At 43.8% G+C, this 25,220-nt stretch overlaps 1 protein-coding gene across 1 annotated transcript in view; it reads right to left on the bottom strand.

Moving 5' to 3' along the window:
• The window catches only part of SLC12A3 (solute carrier family 12 member 3), a 34,526-nt gene extending 11,552 nt beyond the window's left edge, over nt 1-22,974 (bottom strand). The window contains exons 1-17 of the mRNA XM_070761681.1: nt 22,651-22,974; nt 21,886-22,032; nt 20,516-20,591; nt 17,006-17,101; nt 15,618-15,757; nt 13,971-14,081; nt 12,374-12,485; nt 11,145-11,275; nt 10,589-10,673; nt 9,821-9,975; nt 9,353-9,460; nt 8,471-8,594; nt 7,018-7,119; nt 5,740-5,895; nt 4,515-4,614; nt 3,236-3,347; nt 156-296 (exon numbers count right to left, since the gene is read on the bottom strand). Of these exons, the coding sequence (XP_070617782.1) occupies nt 156-296; nt 3,236-3,347; nt 4,515-4,614; nt 5,740-5,895; nt 7,018-7,119; nt 8,471-8,594; nt 9,353-9,460; nt 9,821-9,975; nt 10,589-10,673; nt 11,145-11,275; nt 12,374-12,485; nt 13,971-14,081; nt 15,618-15,757; nt 17,006-17,101; nt 20,516-20,591; nt 21,886-22,032; nt 22,651-22,974 (2,220 nt within the window). The remainder of the gene's footprint in view (nt 1-155; nt 297-3,235; nt 3,348-4,514; nt 4,615-5,739; nt 5,896-7,017; nt 7,120-8,470; nt 8,595-9,352; nt 9,461-9,820; nt 9,976-10,588; nt 10,674-11,144; nt 11,276-12,373; nt 12,486-13,970; nt 14,082-15,617; nt 15,758-17,005; nt 17,102-20,515; nt 20,592-21,885; nt 22,033-22,650) is intronic.
• Between the last annotated feature and the right edge of the window lie 2,246 nt (nt 22,975-25,220).

The following is a 25,220-nucleotide window of genomic DNA, read 5'->3' on the forward strand; positions in this document are numbered from 1 at the left end:
ATGATGAGAAAAACTAGTAGAATAGAAGTGCAGATTTAGTAAAAAGTCTGACAGTGTTGAATATAAAAAGCACGTAAGAATTCTTCTAGTGAGCCATTGCTGGTCCGGTGGCCCTGGGTGTCATTAGCATCTCAAAACTCTAAAATAGATTTTACCTGCATAAGGACTTGTGCCCCAGTTCTCAGGTCCTCTGCTAAGATGCTTGTGTAGAAAGCTTTGATCTTTCGCCTGGTCAGCCATTTGATGTGGCCTTTGGAAGCAAGTCCCATTTCAGCATTCGCCTGTCTGCAGGGCCCCTGCGAGAAAAAAAACATAGGAAGGAGTCACAATTACAGGAAGACGGGAAGAAATGCAGAATCCTCGGTGCTCCATGAGCTTGGTTGTTTGCTTGCAAACATCTCATTACCCAGCTAGGTAGCATCATCAGTGCTTTATACATATATTCTGCTCAAAAAAAATAAAGGGAACACTTAAACAACACAATATAACTCCAAGTAAATCAAACTTCTTTGAAATCAAACTGTCCACTTAGGAAGCAACACTGATTGACAATCAATTGTGCACATTCAACTTTGTACAGAACAAAGTATTCAATGAGAATATTTCATTCATTCAGATCTAGGATGTGTTCTTTGAGTGTTCCCTTTATTTTTTTTGAGCAGTGTATTATTTATGAGCCACGGTAGTGCAATGGTTAGAGTGCAGTATTGCAGCCTACTTCTGCTGACTGACTGCAATTTGGCAGGTTGAATCTCACCAAGCTCAAGGTTGACTCAGGCTTCCATCCTTCCGAGGTGGGTAAAATGAGGACCCAGATTGTTCGGGGAAGTAGGCTGACTCTGCAAACCGCTTAGAGAAGGCTGTAAAGCACTGTGAAGCCATATATAAGTGCTAGTGCTATATCACACATAAAGTCAATTTCAGGATTACAAAACCCAGTTTAGTTGTTACAAAACAGCCAATGTTTGTTAGGGAGAAGTATAGAAGTCTAAGTGATATTGCTATTGCTATTATTTTCCATTGAAATGTGATCTGTGCAGGACCATCTAGAACCACGGGGTCAAAAAGCCAAGATAGTGACCACACAAACACATAAATGAGCCCTATTCTTTATGTACAGGGTAAGGACCACAGTGGTGCAGTGGTTAGTATGGTGTATTGCAGCTAATTCTGCTGGTCACTGGCTGCCAGCAGTTTCCATCCATCCATGATGTGCAGTGGTTAACATGCAGTACAGTGTTCCCTCGATTTTCGCGGGTTCGAACTTCGCGAAAAGTCTATACCACGGTTTTTCAAAAATATTAATTAAAAAATACTTTGCGGATTTTTTCCCTATACAACGGTTTTTCCCGCCCAATGACGTCACGTGTCATCACCAAACTTTCATCCGACTTTAATAAATATTTTTTTAATAAACTTTAATAAATAAACATGGTCAGTAATGATCTAAATGGTTGCTAAGGGAATGGGAAATTGCAGTTTAGGGGTTTAAAGTGTTAAGGGAAGGCTTGTGATACTGTTCATAGCCAAAAATAGTGTACTTACTTCCGCATCTCTACTTCGCGGAAATTCGACTTTCGCGGGCAGTCTCGGAACGCATCCCCCGCAAAAATCGAGGGAACACTGTATTGCAGCCTAACTCTGCCCATCGCCAGCATTTCTATCCTCTCTGACTCAACATTGAAGTCCAAAAGGATGGGGACCCCTGGCTTAGTGCATTGTCTGCTTTATTTTTGTTACACAAGAAAGAGGGCTAAATAATTCTGAAATTATATGAAACAAATTGGGAGAAGGCAGACTTTCCTTTGACAAAAAGTTTTGATTTCTAAAGCAATGGCTCAACCTAGAAGAATGCGCTGTTATTGCCTTTCCTGTTGAAACTAAGATGTATACGCCTCTCTTTGCTACTTGGTATTTTTTTTAAAAAAAAAGCACTTTGCCGACCTAATTACGTAAAGCATTCAAACATTTACCTATTGAAATGGTCTTTGCTACGAAGGAAAGAAAAAGAAGATTGATTAATGGAACGACCTCTCCAGAGCAGAATGTCCTATGAAGATTGCATTTTTCTCATCTCCAAAATTGTCTATTTTTATGCTGTCAATTCAAACAGCAGAGGAAACCCAATCTAGCAGCCATTCATTCATTCATCCTCGCTTAATTAGCTGGGGATTGTTCCAGAAGAACCATTGTGGAGAGCCAAGTGCTGCCTTTGTTATCCCACTTCACAGCTCTCCAGTGATTTCCTCTTGGCCTGTGTAGTAAATATGAAAGCCGAAGAAGAGGAGGACTTGGGGCTTTACATTTGATGATAGGGCAGGAGGAGAGCTGTGTTAATGCGTTGCCGCTCCAGATCTGAAGTTCTGATGGCACAGTTTTCAGACTAATTTTATTAAAGGGCACACATTTTCACAGCCAGACTCCTCTTGATTTTTCACCGTTGAATGTATAAATGATTGCAGGGCGGAAGATTTAGTGGGCTAGCAATCTGCTGTTTGGATAGCAAAGGATCTCGCTTGGAGGTAAGCCACCGAAGCTGCTGAAATGGACACCTGCCAGCCATTAAAAGCCGCTTTTGGTTACTTGAAACCTGCTGGGATGAAGGCTGCAGTTCCATTTCAGGTCTTTAGCAGAGGAAGCAACTGAAAATAAAGCTGATGTTTCTTTTCCTCATGAGCCAAGATTTAAACGTTGGAGGAAGCCACAATACTTCCATTACTGGAGTCCCCAGTTTGAGACCTTGGCGGTGGTGAGGTCCCTGTAGACCTTTTTCAGGTGAACTGGAAATGCAGTTTTTTTTTAAAAAGAGATAATGTGGTATCCTGTTTCTCTTAGGATCAGATGCAATCATCTTTAAGAATGAGGAGAGTAGAGGGAGAGAAGAAGAAGAAGAAGAAGAAGAAGAAGAAGAAGAAGAAGAAGAAGAAGAAGAAGAAGAAGAAGAAGAGACAATGTCTGATGTTTAATTAATCAAAACGTCTACAAGAAAAATATCAACCTCAGAAAACACTAAGCATTCCTCATTTCAATCCCAAGCTACAAATCTTCTCTTTTCTTAGAGAGACAAAGATGGATAGATGACAGACAGATAGGTGGACAGATGGACCTACAGAGGGATGGACGGATAGACAGACAGACAAACAGATGAAATATGTAGGTAGACAATGGAAATTAGATAGCTAAAGATAGCAGAGACCTTCAGTTTCTTAGTTATTCTGTAGGAACATATACTCACAATCAACACATTCCCACAGATCATCAGACTCAAATTTTTTGTAAAAGCGCCCACAAAATCGACCAGTGCTGGACGGAAGTTTGGAGGACCAGTCAGGACGAGGCATTGAGGTCTGAAGAAAAAACAAGGAGATATTAGTACTTAACTATTTGTATGAAACCTGTCCACTCCTTTTGTGTGACTGCTGCTGGGTTCCAGAAAGGGCAAAAGGACAATCATTAACTAGCAGCTACAGTATCAAAGGTGCACAAAGGCCCAGGTTTCCATGGCTGAACGGCAGGGCACAGACCCATCAATCTCTCTTTGCTCTTGTTTTGTCCTCCTTCACATAGTTGCATCTGAATTTGCATCATGAGCCTTCCGATCCTGATGGATTGAACCATGAGCAAATTGTTATTAAATATTAAAGATATGCATGGTTTTTAAAAACTGTTTTAATTGTTGCAATTGCTGTTGGTTATGACCTATAAAGCCCTACATGGCATCGGACCAGAATACCTCCGGGACTGCCTTCTGCCACACGAATCCCAGCGACCAGTTAGGTCCCACAGAGTTGGCCTTCTCCAGGTCCCACCGACTAAACAATGCTGTCTGGCAGGACACAGGGGAAGAGCCTTCTCTGTGGTGGCCCCGGCCCTCTGGAACCAACTCCCCCCCTCGGAGAATAGAACTGCCCCCACCCTCCTTGCCTTTTGTAAACTTTTGAAAACTCATCTATGTCACCAGGCATGGGGAAATTAATATACCTTCAGCTATTATAATTTATGTATGGTTTGTTTGAGTTGCATGACTATTTTTTATAGGCATTTTTTTAAAATTGTTTTTTAACTACTGGATTTGTATATTTTGTATTGTCCTGTTGTGAGCCGCTCCAAGTCCTCGGAGAGGGGCGGCATACAAATCTAATTTTTTTTAAAATTATTATTATTATTATTATTATTATTATTATTATTATTATTATTATTATTATTATATGAGTTTTAGGCTGGTTTTTGGGGGGTGGGGTTATATTACATTTTATGTATATTTGGTTGTGAACCACCCAGAGCCCTTTGGGAGTTGGGTGGCATGTATTTATGTATGTATGTATGTATGTATGTATGTATGTATGTATGTATGTATGCATAAACAAACAAACAAATAGTGGGAACAATGGATGTGGGGAAAATAATAGAGTTTGAAATTTCTACCAAGATTCGTGGGAAGGAAAGCTGATTTTGTTAACTGGACCTCACTGGCAGAATCTTCCATTGAAACCCAGTGGCTTACAAAACCTTACCTGTAATTTTTAATATGGTCATCCACCTCATTGAGACTCACAGAATAATTCAGGGCCATGTTGTAGGAACCAGCTTGAACAGATGAGCCCCAGTTAACTCCTGGGGAGAGAAAAAGTTACCTCAGATCAGTTCACTGTTTTATTGACCAGTATTTTAATGTATGTATATATACAGTGGCACCTCTGCTTAAGAACGCCTCTACTTAAGAACTTTTCTAGATAAGAACCGGGTGTTCAAATTTTTTTTGCCTCTACTTAAGAACCATTTTCTACTTAAAAACCCGAGCTTGGAAAAATTTCCCAGGAAATTTGAGACTGGCACGAAGGCCCGGCCAGTTTCCTGCCATTCCCCCTTTAATCCCGGCCATCTCGGGCTTTTCTGGGCTGCCAGAGGAGCCATTCGGTGGTGCTTAAGGAGGCTTTGGCAGTCTACAGCGAACGAAGCATTTTCCTTTTTCTGGGCAATAAACCCAGAGAAAAGAAACGCTCCCTTTCCTTTCTCTGGGGGCTGCCTCAGAGTCCCTCTTTTTTTTAAGCCTCAAAGTTTTGGATTTTTTTTATTCCCCTCCCCTCCCCTTCTTCCTTCAGCAGCGACTGTCTTCCTCCTCTTCCTCCTCCCCCTCCCCCCCACCCAAATTCCAAGCTTTTATTTCTTTCCTAATGGGTTTTATTTATTTATTTATTTTTTATTTATTAGATTTGTATGCCGCCCCTCTCCGAAGACTCGGAGCGGCTCACAGCAGGAACACAAAATACAAATCCAATGATTAAAAAAGCAGAATACTGTAGTTAAAAAGCCCTTGATTAAAAACATTCATGCAACCCAAACAAACTATACATAAAACAGAGCGGCCGAGGGGAATCAATTTCCCCATGCCTGGTGGCAAAGGTGGGTTTTTAGGAGTTTGTGAAAGACAAGGAGTGTCCTGATCTCCAAGGGGAGTTGATTCCAGAGGGTCGGGGCCGCCACACAGAAGGCTCTTCCCCTGGGTCCTGCCAGATGGCATTGTTTTGTTGACGGGACCCAGAGAAGGCCAACTCTGTGGGACCTAATCGGTCTCTGGGATTTGTGTGTCAATTTGCATACATTATTTGCTTTTACATTGATTCCTATGGGAAAAATTGCTTCTACTTAAGAACGTTTCTACTTAAGAAGATGGTCACAGAACGAATTAAGTTCTTAAGTAGAGGTACCACTGTATATATAAAAATATGGTCTACCTACCAGGCTTCTTGTAAACAACATATCCGAGCAAGAACACCACAATCCCGATAGCGATGAGGGCAGCCCACCAGGTTAGCAGGAACATGATAATGACAGAAATAATGGCCCCAAACAAGGCTGCCCACTTGCTATAATACCTGAAGGAGGGTCTCCAACCTGAAAGGAAAGAAAAATATGATACGAGTCCATTCATAAGGCACTTTTAAACAACCCTTCAAATACTCTTCGGAGTCTTCGGAGAGGGGCAGCATACAAATCTAATAAATTATTATTATTACTATTACTACTACTATTATTATTACTACTCAACTGCCCCCAGAGATTCGCATTATCTCCTCCTTTCCTCCGGAAAGCAGTTAAAACCTGGCTTTTCCCGCAGGCCTGGGTATTAGGATTGATTGTTGTAAGTATGGTTTTTTGACACAAGTGACTTTTAGTGATGCTTTTGTTGTTTTTTACTGTATTGTATTTATAACTATTGTTCGCCACTCAGAGTCCTTTTGGAGTGAGTAGTACATATAAATGCAATAAATAAATACAAATAAATAAATAAATGCTCGAAATAGCCATTGTACTTAGACTTATATACCACTCCACGGTGCTTTCCAGCCCTTTCTAAGCAGTTTACACAGTCAGTCTATTGCCTCCAACAATCTGGGTCCTGATTTTATCAACCTCAAAAGGAGGGAAGGCTGAGTCAACCTCGAGCCAACCAGGATCAAATTGCTGACTGTGGGCAGAATTAGCCTGCAATTCTAGCCACTGCACTACTACAACTTCCTTCCTTCTCCTCGTTTTCCTTCCTTCCTTCTCTTCTCTTCCCTTCACAAGCAATAATACTTAGACATATTGTTATCTAACTATGCTTTACAGCCCTTTCTGAAATGTTCACAGAGTCATCATTTTGCCCCCAACAATCTGGGTTACCGACCCTGAAAGGATGGAAGGCTGAGTCAGCTTTAAGGCAGTCAGGATCGAACTGCTGGCTATGGACAGAGTTAACCTGTAATACTGCCTTCTAACCACTGCACTACCCTGGCTCTTTAGTATACTTTGCCTTGTTGCAAAGTGATGATTGGTAAGCATGGGTAATAGTATGCAGGAATAGTGGGGGGGGAATGATAAGAGAGGGCAGAGCCCTCAGGAGCATAACAGGCAGGGAAAGGAACTCAGAAAGGATCCTCCAAATTCCAGTTTCCTGGAAGGAAACGTTTGAAGCTCTTGAACCCAGCTGGGTGGGTGATCTTTGCTGCTAAGACATGGGATAAAAGACCTCACCTGGTGAGTTGGTGATGGAGGCATGGAAACAGCTGAAATTGATGAGTGCATAGGAGCAGAGGAAGAAGTTGGAGATGATGGGAGCGATAGCATTCAATTCTGCTGTAGAAAAGGTGGAAAGAGAGAGGGTGAGTTCATTTCTGCATAATGTTCAAAACACAGAAATTTGGCCATAAAAAATGGAGGGGTTTTAGTACCAAAGTCACAACTCAGGAATAGAGAGGTGGTCGAATTTTATCTGTCTGCAATTTTAAGTTGACTGATTGACATTTCCTAGACTAATACAAACACTGGGACCTAGTTATTCTTTGGAATACAATGTAATAAGTGATGGATCTGATCTTCTACCTGTGATTTATTAAAATGGTGTATAATTGGCAATTCTTTGCATTTTCTTTCCAAATATAGGTAGTCCTTGATTTACAACAGTTCATTTAGTGTCCATTCAAAGTTACGGCACTGAAAACGGTGACTTATGACCGTTTGTCACAATTATAACCCCTGTAGCATCTCTAGGATCATATGATCAAAATTCAAATGCTTGGCAACTGGTTCATACTTATGACCATTGTAGTGTCCTGGGGTCACGACCTTCTGACAAGCAAAGTCAAGAACAGGGTTGCTATCTTATCAACTGCAGTGATTCACTTAACAACTGTGGCAAGAAAGGCTGTAAAACCGGGGAAAACTCACTTAACAAATGTCTCACTTAGCAAAAGTGGTCATAAGTCAAGGACTATCTATAGGTTGTTGGCATTGTCCGGAAGTGATATTGCCTGAAAGTTTGTCTCTGGCCCTGGGGCCTTTGGATCACAGACCAGCCTCACTGAGTGACTGCCTTGTTTAGTTTACTATTTTTATTGAACACTTTTTGAGTTAAAAACCCATGTGGAAATTTATATAATTTCCTTCTTTACAACATTTTCGCATCGTTAAGATATTTCAGGTTTTACAGTTTTATCCTCTACAATTTCTATTTCTATACATTTCTATTTTATACATAATATAATTCACTATTCTATTTATATACATCATATAGTATTGTATTTCTACCTTATTTTCTACTTCCCTTGTGGTTACAGTATTTGTGTTTGGTACCATTTAGTAACTTCTTTGTTGTTTTTCTTACTTTATTCTCTTATTTTCTATCTCTCTTCTCTAGCCACTCATACCACTTTCCCCACATTTTATAGTATTCTCTTTCCTTTTTTCCCTTGTAATTCCTTTGTAAGCTCATCCATTTCGTCACACTTTTAAGACTTTTCCAATCCAATTCTGATAGTATGTGTTTGTTTTTTCAATTTTTTTTAACCTCTCTCAATAAATCTTGCTAAAGAGTCCTCTGAGAACTATGCCTGAGAATGAAAACATTTTATTTCAGGCGACTGTCAAAGAAACACCCCCCTCTCGGATTAGCAAAGTCCCCTGAGACCAAGACCTTTGCCAATCTTACCAATCAGAATGAAGCCAATCGCAATGAGGTACGTCAACATGTATCCCCTGATCGGTTCGCTGTTTTTTCCATAGCCCTTTCCAAAAAAGCCAATGGCTGGGTAAAGTTCATCCTTACAAAGACACTGTTGGGAGAACAGAAAATCACTTCATGTCTCTCTCCCAGCAATTTGCCTCCTTGCAGCTCGTTTCACTTTCAGTTTAGCACCTGGCCCAGCCTCAAATCAGCTGAGGGTCAGGAAGCTGATAACCAGTTGCTTAGCTTAACACAGGGGTAGGCAAAGTTGGCTGTTCTAGGATATATGGACTCCAACTCCCTGAATTCCTGAGCTAGCATGTATTGGCTCAGGAATTCTGGGAGTTGAAGTCCACAAGTCATAGAAGAGCCAACTTTGCCTACCCCTGGCTTAACAGGCTCTGTTCTGTTTGCTGCAAGGAGGTAAAATGCTGGGAGGCAGAGGCCCAAGGATGGGGGTGGCTGGATAGGACTACATTCAGTGTATAAGATGCACCCATGTTTTCACTCTCTTTTGGGGGGTAAAAAGGTGTATCTTATACCCCGAAAAATATGGTATGTACTGTTCCCCAAATTCCTGCTTAGATATAGTCATTGTAGCAGTTCTTCTAGACACCAAGAGGTGACTTGGAAGAATTTTGACCTTTATCCTGGGAAAGTTATGTCCATCTTCTTCTGGTTCATATTGTCCAAAAGGTGGGACTACACCTCCCATCATTATAGACACCCAAGACATGGATGGATAATTGAGGGTGATAGGAACTTGGTGGCCCCATTCGATCCTCCCAGCTTTAGGATTCTCTGACCGCCAGATGGAAGATCCGGATGTTTTATTGTCTTTTTTGACAGATCAATAATGGATCTCACCTGGAAGACTTTGGGAGCTGAGACGAGGCACGCCAAAGCCGAAGAGAGGGTGGCCCCAAAAATCCCAGCTGTGATGAGAGGGGCAAAGCCAGAAACCATGCTCATAGTCTGCAGGACAAGAAAGAGGCAGACAATTTGATCTGAAATGTGGATTGTGCATGCAACCCTCCTGTGCCTCATGGGCGCGCATGTACTTCATACACACGTGTATGCGCATTGCCAATTTTTTTTTTAAAAAAGGCAAAAGCAAAATGGCGATGCATGCACAGCACTGGAAACCTGGCTTCTCCACATGCTTTAAAGGAATTTAAAAAAAAAAATTAAAAGAATTTTTAAAATAAAATAAAAAATAAAGATGGCAGTGCCCACGGACCAACACCAAGCAAACTGGTTCCATGATGTCATTGTGACATCACCAGCAGGTTGCTACCATTTCAGGCGAAATGGTCAGAACTGGGAATTCTATACCTGATAATAATTGATGAGCCCATATCGACAACTTTGGCTCTGAGCACACTCTGTGAAGTTCCAGCCATAGCCACAAGCAAAGCCTTCACAACCCATGGAACCAGCGAGGACGGTATCATTCACACTGCCAGAGGCATCACGGAGAACACAGGAACCTAGGAAGAACCATCAAGGTTAATGTCTTACCTCTTTTCCATTCCATTTTTCCTATGAAGACCCTCACCCTAACTCTTTTGTGAAGCTGTCTACAGCTTTGTGGATTGTGCTTTCACCTAGTACTGAAAATCCAAGGAGACAGAAGACAATGGGAAAACGTGTGTGGGTTTTTCCATCATCGTCTCTGGTTTCTCTCTATGAAAATGCCAAGGAAGCATTTGTAGCTTTTTTCAAAGACCCAAGCCTTTGACATATCGGAGAGGAAGGGACAGAATTAGAATTTTTACATCCCCCCAAAGTAGACAGCGCTGTATGCAAGACATAGTTGTGCTTGGAGCAACAAATGGATTGAAAATGCAAAAATCCACATTTGTTTCATCATTTTGAAAGTCTAGAATTCAACCTGAAAACATCTGTGTATCTGCTCATGTTTCCTCTTAGGAGTATAACCAAAGGAAGACCTTTCATAGCCTTACTCCCACCTTTTGTCCCTGGCCCCATCTTGCCTGCTAGTGAGCTTTTAAAAATTACAAAAACTTCGTGTGCTAAACTGCGTTTACCCCACACAAATTTTGTACTAATATGTGTCACTGTATCTATCCATAAACATACCAATTGTAGCTGAAAGTACCAGATATGACACGGTTGTCCAAAAGATAGCCATCAGGGTTCCTTTAGGAATTGCCACAGCAGGATCCTGGCCAAGGAAAACAGATGATAATTTGACAATTATCAGATTGATGGTTGGTCTAGTATTAATCCTGGTATTAATACTAGACCAACGCAGCAATTGACAAGCACATTAATACTGTAGATTCAAACTAAATGTAAACCAAACTCGACTGCAGAAAATACGACTTCAGCAATAGAATGATCAATGCATGGAAAGCACTACCTGACTTTATTGTTTCTTTCCCAAGCCCCAAAACTTTATGCATGGGACACAGACACACAAGAGGACAGAAGCTGCACGCACAGCGCAACTTTTGCTGCCAGGGCGCCATCCTCACCCATACCGGTTGCAACCCAATACTGGTGGCATGAGATAGTTGACATTTTCCTTGCATGCAAACACTGAGACGCACAGACAACAACAGTTAATCGAAGACGTCCCACCTGGCCAGGTCCCCCTTTTCTCTTCCCTGTGGCCCCAGCCAACCAGACCTACCTTCAAATCACCTGAAATGTTGGCTCCTGCCAAGATGCCAGTGGCTGATGGGAAGAAGATGGAAAATAAACCAAAGAAGCTGCCATCAGGGCCCCGCCAGTTGGGAACAAAATTCTGAGCAAAAATGGTGGCTGAAGGAGGAAAATAAATTTAATATTCAGGTTTATAAAGCTATTTATTATTTATTTATTTATTTTGTCCAATACACAATTATACACAATGAAGGTTATAGAGGATATAGTAGAGAAGAAATACAAGATATAGGAGAGACTATAGGACAGTGGACGGAAGGCACTCTAGTGTGCTTATGTACACTCCTTACTGACCTCTTAGGAATCTGGAGAGGTCAACCGTGGATAGTCTAAGGGTAAAATGTTGGGGGTTAAGGGATGATACTACAGAGTCCGGTAATGAGTTTGTTGGTTTATGCCTGAACTTAGGGGAGTGCATGGAGGGAGATGGGACAATCATATCCATGCAATCAAAGTCTTGTTTCTTGGACACATAAAATGAAGGGGCACAGCTTCCATCATTTATTTGGAATTGCCCTTTTGATATTTTTTTTTAAAAAAACCTTCTTATGTTGTGCCTGCTTGTATTCCTTTTAAAGCTTTTCAGGCTGGCCATTTTAAGACAGATAGACTTCAACTCCCAGAGTTCCACCGCCAGTTACTAGGGTTGAGAAGTCAATGTGCACTTCAGCTCCCAGAATCCCTCAGGCAACATAACTGGCTGTTGAATTCTGGGAGTTGAAGTCAACATGTCTTAAAGTGTCTAAGGTTGAAAAGTTAATGTGGACTTCAACTCCCAGAATCCCTCAGGCAACATAACTGGCTGTTGAATTCTAGGAGTTGAAGTCAACATGTCTTAAAGTGCTAAGGTTGAGAAGTCAATATGGACTTCAACTCCCAGAATCCCTCAGTCAACATAACTGGCTGTTGAATTCTGGGAGTTGAAGTCAACATGTCTTAAAGTTGCTAAGGTTGAGAAGTTAATGTGGACTTCAACTCCCAGAATCCCTCAGTCAACATAACTGGCTGTTGCATTCTAGGAGTTGAAGTCAACATGTCTTAAAGTGTCTAAGGTTGAAAAGTTAATGTGGACTTCAACTCCCAGAATCCCTCAGGCAACATAACTGGCTGTTGAATTATGGGCGTTGAAGTTTGTATGTCTCAAAATTGCCAAGACTGAGAAAACACTGTCCTTCAACCCACCTCTCTGCCACTCACCTCGGTAGTTGAAAAATCCTTTAGCCTGCTTCTCCTCAGTGGCTGGAATAACCGTCCCCACCACGTAGTTAATGAAGGAAATCATGATCACCACGAAAAAGAGAACTTGAGCCTTGCAAAACCAAGCAAACAATACATGACTGGCAGTTTGAAGAGTTGAGATCAGTCTTCCCAGATCTGGTCTCCTTCATGCAGACAAGTCCTGCACAAGACCAGTTTAGATTTCAGCTGTCTTCTCCCAACACATACTCCCTCTGGGTATTGGACTACAAACCCCATTGTGCCTGGCCTAAGTGACCATGTAGATTTGTTTGATGAAAGCACTCATTCGCCCCATCTTCTTGAGGGTTCTTCAGAAATGTTAGCCAAACCCTTCCAATGTGGCTATTATTTTTTTCCCCCACCTCGGCATTTCTAAGCTTCCATCTTCCTCAGCCAGAATGACAGAAGGACTTTCTTATCTTGGGTTTACTTAACTCAGGATTCCACACAAGGGAAAGGAGCTGATGGAGAATGGTTGCTCCACTTTGGTGTGTGCGAATTTTGTTCTAAAGCTAGAAATGGGTGACAGGTCCAAAGACTCCAGGAACTGTTCTTCAGATGCCAAATTTCTCCAAACTAGACATGATTGGGATGTAATTCCCCAAATCCTTTGCAGTTTTGGCCAACAACGCCTGAAGAATATCTAGCTATGAAAGCTAAATCTACAAAGATTGGGGAATCTACATTGCCTACCAATCTACACGGCCTTCCACTGATTTTTCAACAGCTATCGGCAAGACAATTCAGATTTCTACTCAGAGTAATCTCCTTCTCCCCAACTTGTAGGGAAGGGAGAGAAGGCAGGGGGTTCGAAAAGAGTTGAACACCTGTAGACCCACTCCCATTTTTAGAGGAGTTGGCCTTGCTCATTCCTGATCTACAATGCAATCATGATGGACAATGATCTTACATAGGAGGCAGTAGCGGGTTGCTACCACTATAGGCCACACCATAGCTCCAGTAGCGAGTGCCTGCGCATCTGAGTGAGATTTTGCTTCTATCCATGCACAGGAAGCAAAATCTCACGAAGGGATGCACCAGTGAAGGGCTCCCCATCACTGGCACTACCGGAATGCTCCTGGTGGCTGGCACGAGTAGGCGGGTGCAGGCACATCAGCATGAGATTCAGCTTCTGCGCATGCACAGAACCGAATCTCACGCTGATGCTCCAGGCAACTGGAGCTGTGCATGTAACTCGATTTTCACTACCGGGATGCTGTATTGCCCCTTACCAGCTGCAGCCCACTATGTGCAAGAGAGATTTTGGTGCTTTTTTGTGCATGCACAGAAGCAAAATAATTGCCAAAATCTCACTGTGTCTCCTTGTGAGGTTTGCTTCTTGAGCATGCGCAGAAGTAAAATATCGCTCAGACACATGCATGCACTCGCCAGTCACCTGGAGCTGCATGCAGAGTGCACCTGTAGCAGTGTTAAGTAGGAACCCCCACCTAATATGGGATGTGTAAACCATGGAAACACATAGTGAGAACCACAACGGAAGATGCTTACTCCCAAACCAGTCCAATCTTCCCCAATCCCACAATGACATTCTTACCTTAGCTTCCCACTCCATCCCAGCCAAGGATACTCCAAGCAGCACCGTCACAGTGATCACCCCGATGATGCGGATGTCATTGGTAGGGTCCACCATGCTTGAGTTATATTCCTTTGGAGAGAAAAATCCAACCGTCAGTCAATTGCAAATTCCCGAGATTTGACCAAGGGAATGTCCACCACCTTACTGACAGAACTCAAGATTTTATTTTTTTAAAAGGACAAGAGCTGATAGATTCCTAGCAAGTCCAGATGGACAGCGGTGAAAAAGCTCTGAAGAGGAACAGATGTTTCCGTGTCCATAAATCTTAGAAGGCAGCAGCTTTCTTTGAACTCTGAGAAAGAAGGTAGTATAGGAAGAAACGCAGGTTGGTCTCTTTCTGACTCCATGGGGCACAAGGGGGTGAAATCGGACAACTTGCCAGAAGCAACTGCAGCCAATACGCCATGGTCAACTCACCACACAACAACTTGCCATGGCCAACTTGTCAGGGGACAATTCACTGGGGGATGTTGTCAGTGTCCCATGCAGCTGATAGTGGGTCCTGTTTGAGAGGAGACCAACTCGGTGATGTGCCAGCAGTCTAGTTAAAGAGTGTGCCGAGCCAGCCCTGAATTTATCAAGGATGCACATGACAAAAGAAACGTAGAATTCCAGCAGATATTCAGGAGATATGAATAATATCTGATCCTGGACACTGATTCTGGACACAAGCTGTTTCAACTCCTACCCTCAAAACATCGCTACAGAGCACTGCACACCAAGACAACTAGACACAAGAACAGTTTTTTTCCCAAACGCCATCACTCTACTAAACAAATAATTCCCTCAACACTGTCAGACATTTTACCAAGTCTTCACTTCTATTTCTACTAGTTTTTCTCATCATTCCTATTATCCTTTTCCTCCCACTTAGGACTGTACGACTGTAACTTGTTGCTTGTATCCTAAGATTTTTATTAATATTGATTGTTTCTTCATTTGCTTATTTGATCCCTATGACAATCATTAAGTGTTGTACCACATGATTCTTGACAAATGTATCTTTTTCTTTTATGTACACTGAGAGCATCTCCACCAAGACAAATTCCTTGTGTGTCCAATCACACTTGGCCAATAAAATTCTATTCTATTCTATTCTAATGATTCAGTACTACGAACCAGATACATTAAAGTGTATAAAATAGTGTTTACTTTAGAAATAGCACAGTCAAGTTAAACTGTCAATATTTCTCAATGCAATAATAGTATTACAAGCCTTACTTTGCCTTACATATCAGACATACATTGCAGCTTACAAATACATACAACTATTGTCAAACACAAAGATCTTACTACATCAGTCACAGTGAATCAGCAGAATGAACAGAGCGAGAAGAGAGAGAAAATCATGCTTGCTGGCTCCCTCTTATGGCAATTTGCAATACTGCCTCTTAAAGCTATAGTACTTCGATACAAACAAACATTCATTGTTTGCTTGTTTATAAATTGCCAAAATTCAGGAATAATGGAAACATGCCCCAATCAAGCCAAGAAGGGGACTTCCCACCAGCCGCTCCGAGTCCTTGGAGAGGGGCGGCATACAAATCTAATAAATTATTATTATTAAATTAGTTATTATTCCCTTCCCACCAGTTCACATCCTACCTGCAAGAGGTCTCGTACCGTTTCTGCAAAGCCCACGGTATGCATGGCCACGGCCACGGCATTGGCAAAAGCGAAGATGAGCCCAATGGAGCCTCCCAACTCTGGCCCGAGGCTTCTTGAAATGAGGAAGTACGTCCCGCCTAAGAAATGGGAGCAATGCAATCAGCCCAGTCGCATTTCAAATCTATTTCATTTAGCGTGTGGCATCTACAGAGGTCAGGCAATCGCCGATACGCAACACTAAATTAATGAATTCATGATCGTAACTATGATTTAAGATGGAGCTAGCAGAGGTGGCCAAAGTTGCTGTTTTAAATAACAGAATAGCAGACTTGGAAGGGACCTTGGAGGTCTTCTAGTCCAACCCCCTGCTCAATTTATTCAGAATAACAGAGTTTGAAGGGGTTAACATTAGATAGCAGGATGACATTTGGACATCTCCCTCTTTCTCTCCTTCCCTGTCCCCCCTCCTGCTGTAAGAGACCAGCCCACCCATCTGCCAAAAGACGATAAGACTGGCCTCCCTTGCAGAGTTCTTAGTTCTACCTAAACATGCAATACTTAGGAGAAAAACCCCACAGTTTGTAGCCAAATCTATTTTAGAGCAATTTGTAAAGCAATTGGCGATGAACTTTCTGAGATTTTAGATCATGAAGAAACATTTTCTTTTTTTTAAAAAAAGGGTTTTATTTATTAATTTTTCCAAATTTTAAAAACAACATTAGTTTAATACAGATCTATGCCTGTTTTTCCCCCAGTCTGTTACATTTCTTATAATCACCTCTTTATAAGAACATACATTACATTGCATGTTTATATATTTCTCATTTTTTGTGTGTCCTTTCACATTTTATCCTAGTCTTTTGAGCCTTTATTGCTTATCCAATTCTAACAGTTATTCCAAATCTCATAGTATTCTGAGTTACTAGTTCCTTTGATCTCCATGGTCATCCTATCCATTTCTGCACATCTAAAGATTTTGTCTATGATATTATTTTCTGGTGGGGTCTCTGTTTTTCCAGAGTTTTGCATAGGATATTCTTGCTGCCATGGATATTGTGGAACAAACAAACATTTTCATTTTCATTTGTATAGATAGCTTGAAATTTATGAAATGTCAGGCAAAAAGTTAAGGTTGTAATTGTTTTGTTTTACATTTTACTGCCCTGAAGTCAGAAATTAATACTTTCTCCCCTCTTTCTTAGCCTGTCTCTCTTTCTCTCAGTTCTATCGCTTTTGTTTCTTTTTATCTTATAATCAAACTTAATTTTTTTTTTAAAAAAATCTATATTTAAAAAGAGGGAGAGATTGTCCAAATATTTGTGTCAGCGTTCCAATTATGTTCTCTGCGCACCCCAATGTTCTTGGGCTATTGAATAAATTGCTACCTGATTTGACTTTGCCATTGGTGGAGATGGCAGAAATGGACAATCCGGTGATGGTGGTCACAGTGACAGACAATAGAATAATCACCCAAGTCAGTGCTGCAAAATGAAAGAAGCCGTTTCAATTATCTTGTGCTGGAAGTTCTTTCTCACTCGAGTGGGCTGTCAGCTTTGGAAGCCAGATTAGCATCAGGAGCTTCCACGCAGCCCCATTCTTGTGCTCGGGAAACTGGGAGGGGAGATTGAGTAGAGCAGTGATGGCACGGGTGTCACAGGTGGCACACAGAGCCATATCTGCTGGCACGCAAGCCATTGCCCTAGCTCAGCTCCAATGCACGAATCCCAGCAGCTGGTTAGGTCCCACAGAGTTGGTCTTCTCCGGGTCCCGTCGACTAAACAATGTCATCTGGCAGGACCCAGGGGAAGAGCCTTCTCTGTGGCGGCCCCGACCCTCTGGAAACCAGCTCCTCCCAGGGATCAGGCCTGCCCCCACCCTCTTTGCCTTTCATAAACTTCTTAAAACCCACCTCTGTCGTCAGGCATGGGGGAACTGAGACATCCCCCCCCCTTGCCTACGTAGCTGTATGTATGATATGTTTGCGTGTATGTTTTTTTATATACAGTGATCCCCCGGTTATTGCGTCCCCAACCATTGCGAACAGGGTAATTTGCGATTTTTGAACCCGGAAGTCAAAACACCATCTGCGCATGCGTGCCCTTTTTTTCTATGGGCACGCATGCGTAGATGGGCCGGGCAAATCAGCTGCTGGGCGGCTTCCCTGGGTCTTCTCCTGACTCCTAAAGCGGGGAAGTTCGCCAGGAGTCAGCGGAGAAGCTGCGCGCCTGTTTTAAAAGATCGGAGCCGGCCTGGGGGGGCTTTCCAGCAACCCACGAGCCCCCAACCCGGGCTCGTGGGTTGCTGGAAAGCCCCCCCAGGCCGGCTCCGATCCCCCAGGCCGTGTCTCCTTCTCCCTTCTCCTCCTCTTCTTCCCCGCTCTTCCATCCTTCGCCGCCGAGGTCGCCAGGAAGGGAGAAGAAGAGTCAATGAAGGGCGCCAGCCGCCGCCTCGCCCAACGCAAAGCGCAAGAGCCCAGACCCGGAGGCAACCCGCTCGGTGTCTGCGGCGCTTCGAGTTTCTCCTCCCGGAGGCGCGCTCGGCGCTCGCTGCAGCGGGGGAAGACCCAGGGAAGGTTCCTTCGTCCGCTGCCCATGGAAAGGGGAAACCCGTATCTTCGGCTGCAGCGAGCGCCGAGCGCGCCTCCGGGAGGAGAAACTCGAAGCGCCGCGGACAGCGAGCGGGTTGCCTCCGGGTCTGGGCTCTCGCGCTTTGCGTTGGGCGAGGCGGCGGCTGGCGCCGTTCATTGACTCTTCTTCTCCCTTCCTGGCGCTCGCTGTCCGCGGCGCTTCGAGTTTCTCCTCCCGGAGGCGCGCTCGGCGCTCACTGCAGCCGAAGATCCGGGTTTCCCCTTCCCTGGGTCTTCCCCTGCTGCAGCGAGCGCCGAGCGCGCCTCCGGGAGGAGAAACTCGAAGCGCCGCGGACAGCGAGCGCCAGGAAGGGAGAAGAAGAGTCAATGAACGGCGCCAGCCGCCGCCTCGCCCAACGCAAAGCGCGAGCCCAGACCCGGAGGCAACCCGCTCGCTGTCCGCGGCGCTTCGAGTTTCTCCTCCCGGAGGCGCGCTCGGCGCTCGCTGCAGCCGAAGATCCGGGTTTCCCCTTTCCATGGGCAGCGGACGAAGGAACCTTCCCTGGGTCTTCCCCCGCTGCAGCGAGCGCGAGCGCGCCTCCGGGAGGAGAAACTCGAAGCGCCGCAGACAGCGAGCGGGTTGCCTCCGGGTCTGGGCTCTTGCGCTTTGCGTTGGGCGAGGCGGCGGCTGGCGCCGTTCATTGACTCTTCTTCTCCCTTCCTGGCGACCTCGGCGGCGAAGGATGGAAGAGCGGGGAAGAAGAGGAGGAGGAGGGAGAAGGAGACACGGCCTGGGGGATCGGAGCCAGCCTGGGGGGGCTTTCCCTTTCAGGGCGGGCGAGCGGCGGGCGCGGCAGCAGCGAGGAGTTCGCGTGGGCGGCGGGGAAACCCCAATCTTCGGCTCCTCGCTGCTGGGAAGTAAAAACACCATCTGCGCATGTGCAGATGGTGTTTTTACTTCCGCAGCGCTACTTCACGAAAACCCGCTCGTTGCGGGGGGTCCTGGAACGGAACCCTCGCAACGAGCGGGGTATTACTGTATTGGGGTTTTTTAGGCTTTTTAATGTAAAATTGTTATTTTAAACTTTAATATTAGATTTGTTACTGTATATTGTTTTAATCACTGGTGTGAGCTACCCCGAGTCTGCGGAGAGGGGCAGCATACAAATCTAATAAATAATAATAATAATAATAATAATAATAATAATAATAATAATAATAATAATGTGTGTGTTGGCCAGCTGATTTTTGGCTCACCGGGAGGCTCTGGGAGGGGTTTTTGGCTTCCGGAGAATCTCTAGGGGGTGGGGGAGGGAGTTTTTACACTCCCGCAACTCCAGGGAAGCCTTTGGAGTCTGGGGAGGGTGAAACATGAGCCTACTGGATCTATCAGAAGTTGGGAAACAGGCCATTTCCATCCTCCAGGGGCCTCTGGAGGTGGGCAGGTAAAACTGTTTTCATCCTCCCCAGGCATTGAATTAGGGGTCTGGGCACTTGCGCATGCGCAATAATGTATACCCACGCTCTTTCGGCACCCAAGAAAAAAAAGATTCGCCATCACTATAATAGAGGGAATGTAGTTAGACGTAGTAGCATCCGTATTGGGTTGCTACCGGTACAGATAAGGATGCCGCACCAGTAGTAAAAATTGAACTGCGTGTGCAGCTTTGGTTTTCTGATGCACGCGCATCCCAGTGTATTTTTGCTTCTGCACATGTGAATAAAGCAAAATCTTGCAAGAGGAAGTGCACGCATGTGACATTTCAGTGATTTTTTGCTTCTGAGCATATGCGGAACAAAAATATCGCCAAAATTGCGTGCGTGCATCCTCTTATGAAATTTTGCTTCCTGCGCATGTGCAGAAGCAAAAACGTGATGGGACGCACACACAGTAATGGGCAGCCAAAATTTTTACTGCCACACTGTGAACGTGGCTTATTTTGTGGGTGTGGCTTGATGGTCATATGACTGGGTAGGAGTGGCTTGAATTATCATCATAGTTCAAGTGAACTGTTAAGTCTTCTGTGTGTGTGTGTGTGTGTGTGTGTGTGTTTGCGGTTTTGATTTACTGAAGGGAAAACCTGGAACTCTTAGATTTTGGTTTTTCCCAGATGTGCCCATACACCTACTCCAATAAATGGGAACTTAGAGAAAATGTCTAACTCGGAGTTTTTCATTGGAGTTCGGTTCTTCTGCAATGCTGGTAGGGGGTTCTCCGACTTCCGTACCTCCTAGGCAGGGGCTCCAAACTGGGCAACTTTAAGACTCCTGGACTTCCCCAGCCGGCCATGCCTTTTAAGTTATGGCAAATGAATGGGACAGGACTTACCTATGCCTGCTTGTGCAGTGATCCAAGGAAGCCGGAGGTACAGGATCACACCCCAGATGTTAAGCATGCACCGAATCTAGAAGGCAGAAGCAGCAGAGAGTAACTGGGAAGGACCACCGAAGGAAAGCCCCGAAGGAAGGTCAGAGATGGGATGCCAGGAACACTTCAATTAGCTCTGTAAGGTCACAAAATATAGAATACTGAATAACAGAGTTGGGAGAGATCTTGGGAGTCCCTCGCAGCCGGCTTTCCAGAGGAAGCTGTGAAGGAAGGAACGTGACAGACAATTGCTGCGCTAGGATGCTGCGTTTGCTCTCCTTAGCGGCCCAGGCATTCGAGTGTTATGCTGGAACACACACACACACACACACAATCAGGGATGGGTATTTGTTTCCAGAGGGTAAGTCATTTGTGTATCAGGTTTGGTCAAAGTTGCTTGAGGCATCCCAGAGTTATGCTGGAACACATACACACAAACAAACACACACACACACATTTTATATATACTGCTCAAACAATTAAAGGGAACACTCCAAGAACACGTCCTAGATCTAAATGAATGAAATATTCTCACTGAATATTTTGCTCTGTACAAAGTTGAATGTGCACAACAGCAGGTGAAATTGATTGTCAATCAGTGTTGCTTCCTAGGTGGACAGTTTGATTTCACAGAAGTTTGATTGGCTTGGAGTTATATTGTGTTGTTTAAGTGTTCCCTTTATTTTTTTGAGCAGTGTATATTTATTTGTTTGTTTATTTGATTTCTATATATAGATAGAATGTCAGGGAAAGAATACTGGAGTTTATTCAGAGCGTCTGCCTCTCCGTGGATCTATTTTGTGGGGTTTTTTCCTTTCTTTTTTGACAATTATTGCAGTATAACTATTCTTAACATTTATTCAAATGAACACAATATTTAAATGTAGTCGTGTCTTTGGGTACTTAAGATCCATTCCAGTAGTGGTTCTAAAACCCTTTACTACTGGTTTGCGTGTGTGCATGATTGCTTCTGCATATGCACAGAAGCATCCTGGGTGAGTGGGCGGAGTTTCCCACTGCTGGTGCTACCAGTACTTAGAACTGGGCCCAACCTGGAGCAATCCACCACCTGTCCATTCAGTATCAAGAAGTTACGACTTTAAGAAACTATAATGTTGAGGCTTTGGAGATTTAAGCTTAATTTGTACCCCTGCTTTAGGATTGCTAGAATTATATAATGAAAATTGGACAAGAGACCAGAGCAAATAAATGAATGCGTTGCCCTTTAGATGAGACCAAACTGGTCCAGGATGGTGGAAACTGTAGCCCAGAGCATTGAGTGGGTTGGAAAGGATCCTGTGAGATTTAGATGATCTGCGAAAGCTACTCACCATCACCCCCTTGACCCACCCGAATCGGACAGGCTCTCCTTGATTCTTCTCTTTCTCCTTAGCCGCCTCCCCTTCCGCCACTTCTTCGGAGAAGCTGTTGCTTCTGTGGGCTTCGTACCTCGGGGGGTGCCGGTGGATATTTTCTTGCTGGAGAAACACACAGACAGAGAGGACGGGTTCTAAGGGGGAAGGATATTAGTTTGATAAAAAGTTTGGAAAATGTGGCGGTGCCCATAGGCCTGGGAAGCATCAGGAATAGGATGGTTATCTCAATGTGTTTCCCTTGGAGGACTTCACTCTGAAACAGAAGGAGCTCAGGAGAAGACGGAAGATTTATAATGTTGCTTTTAGGAAGGAAATGGGCAAGCAGAACTTCCATTGGGAAGAGACAACAGCAGTAGCTGTGGTTGTAAAGGATATCAGGGAGGGGAAGGGAAGGAGAAGGATGAAGGGGAGAGGAGGGTGAAGAAGGGGAGGTAAGGGTGAAGAAGGGAAGAGTGAAAAGGGGAAGGATAAAGAAAGGGAGGGGAAGAGAGTATGAAGAAGAGAAAGGGAAGGAAGGATGAAGAAGGGAAGGGTGAAGAAGGGGAAGGATAAAGAAAGGGAGGGAAAGAGGATGAAGAAGAGGGTGAATGAAAAGGAAAGGATAAAGGGAGGGAAAGAAAGGATGAAGAAGAGAAAAGGAACGAAGGATGAACAAGAGGGAAGTGTGAACAAGGGGGAGGATCAGGGGAAGGGGATGGCTCTGAATTAGTGGGAATATACCTTAAGAAAGGAGTGCAGATCCGCAAGGGTTGGTCTCGGCTTCCTGATTTCACTACAGATCCTGGTGTTGGCATAGTTTTCATAGTTGGGCACAACATCCACAGTGTTATACCCAAAGGTCTGCATGTAGAAGGTGCTGTTATGGGTACAGTGGCTGGTTTGAGTGATGTCATAGGGAGAACCCCCAGTTTGGCTGAAGGGGTTGGGGCCGCTGCCCTCCGGGCTGAACAGGGTGCTAATGGTGAAGCGGCCATTCAGACATTCCCGATCTCCTCCTCGTTCGATCCCCGGCAGCTCCACCATCTCATGCCCTCCCCTCTTCATCTCGATTCCCACTGAAAGCACAGATCCCAGGGAAGGGGTGCGTGCAGATTGGGGTCTGTAATGCGGTGGGTCAGACATGTGGGCTTTTTATCGGCTACGAAACCAGAAAAAGCTGGCCCCAAAACAATGGTCGGAGAGATTCCGGCGCTCGTGGCTAAAAACAGTAGCCTGCAGGAATATCACACTCACCAATTCCAGTTCTAGATCAGGACACTGATAACAGATTTGGTATTAAGTCCTAAGGAGAAAAGCTGATGAAAAATCCCACTTAAAAAAGAAGGCTGAAACAAGACTTCTGCTGTGGTTCATTTTGTTTCAGTACATTAAGTTTCTCTTATCTTCTCATTAGCTGGGAAGGAATTGGGGCACAGCTTTATTGATTATTTTACGAGAATGAATCTAATGTGCCTGACTTTCCCTAAACTACTGTATTTTTGGGGGTATAAGACGCACCTTAGTTTTCAGGGAGTGAAATATGGGGAAAAATCTATCTACCAGGTATTTATCTGGCTAGCGTCCTTAGTCTAGTCAGCTTCAGCACATTATATTATCCCCTGGTTAGGACTGGAAAAAAAATATTTGGAAGGATATGCTGATAGTCCAGATAGTGACATAGGGGAAGGTTTGGTAAGGAAGGTTTGCCTATTTGCTAATGAATCTAAAGTGTGCAATAGGGTTGATATTCCTGGAGGTGTCTGTAATATGGCAAATGATTTATCTTTACTAGATAAGTGGTCAAAGCAATGGAAACTGCAATTTAATTTTTCCAAATGTAAAATAATGCACTTGGGCAAAAATCTGAGTATTGTATTGGCAGTTCTGTGTTAGCATAAACTTCAGAAGAGTAAGATTATGGGGTAGTGATTTCTGAGTCTCCAAATGGGTGAATAGTGCAGTCAGGCGGTAGGGAAAGCGAGTAGAATGCTTGGCTGCATAGCTAGAGGTATAACAAGCAGGAAGGGGGACATTGTGATCCCGCTGTATAGAGTGCTGGCAAGACCACATTTGGAATACTGTGTCCAGTTCTGGAGACCTCTTCGGAGAGGGGCGGCATACAAATCCAAATAATAAATAAAATAAAATAAAAAAAGATATTGATAAAATTGAACAATAAAATTGAATGTCCAAAGACAGGCTACAAAAATGGTGGAAAGTCTTAAGCATCAAACTTATCAAGAAAGACTTAATGAACTCAATCTGTATAGTCTGGAGGACAGAAGGGAAAGGGGGAACATGATCGAAACATTTAAATATTTTAAAGGGTTAAATAAGGTTCAGGAGGGAACTGTTTTCAATAGTAAAGTGAACACAAGAACAAGGGGCCACAGTCTGAGGTTAGTTGGGGAAAAGATTAAAAGTAATGTGAGAAAATATTATTTGACTGAAAGAGTAGTAGATGCTTGGAACAAACTTCCAGGAGACGTGGTTGGTAAATCCACTGTAACTGAATTGAAACATGCCTGGGATAAACATATATCAATCCTAAGATAAAATACAGGAAATAGTATAAGGGCAGACTAGATGGATCATGAGGTCTTTTTCTGCTGTCAATCTTCTATATTTCTATGTCCAGAATGCAGCTGCGCAAACTGTTATGGGTGTACCTCGGTACGCCCATATAACACCAACACTCCATATGCTGCACTGGCTACCAATTAGTCTCCAATCATAATTCAAGGTGTTGGTTATCACCTATAAAGCCCTATGTGGCTTAGGCCCTGACTATTTACAGGACTGTCTCCTGCCACATATCTCCCAGAGATCTATTAGATCGCACAGAATTGGCCTCCTCTGGGTCGTGTCAATCAAACAATGTAGGTTGGTGGGACCATGGGAGAGGGCCTTTTCTGTTGCTGCCCCAGTTCTATGAAACCAACTCCCACATGATGTTCATACTGCTCCCACTCCATTGGCTTTTCGAAAAGCTGTTAAAACCTGGCTTGTCGACAGGCCTGAGGATTGTGAACTTAACATCAGACGTGCCCGAATTCATGTTTGTTTGGTGTGTATGTTGTTAGACTGATTTGGGGTTTTTTAATGGGCTGTTAGGGTTATGGGGTTTTAATTATCATTCTTCTTATTGTATTATTGTATTGTTTTTTTTATTGTTGTAAGCCGCCCAGAGTCCTACAGGATTGGGCAGCATAGAAGATGAATAAATTATTAAATTAAATTAAATTTGTCTTCCGCATGGAGTTGGCTTTGTCAGAGGATTGTAAAAGATGAATGCAGGCCACTGGCCGATT

This window comes from Erythrolamprus reginae, chromosome 9 (assembly GCF_031021105.1).
Source record: "Erythrolamprus reginae isolate rEryReg1 chromosome 9, rEryReg1.hap1, whole genome shotgun sequence".
Lineage (NCBI taxonomy): Eukaryota > Metazoa > Chordata > Lepidosauria > Squamata > Dipsadidae > Erythrolamprus > Erythrolamprus reginae.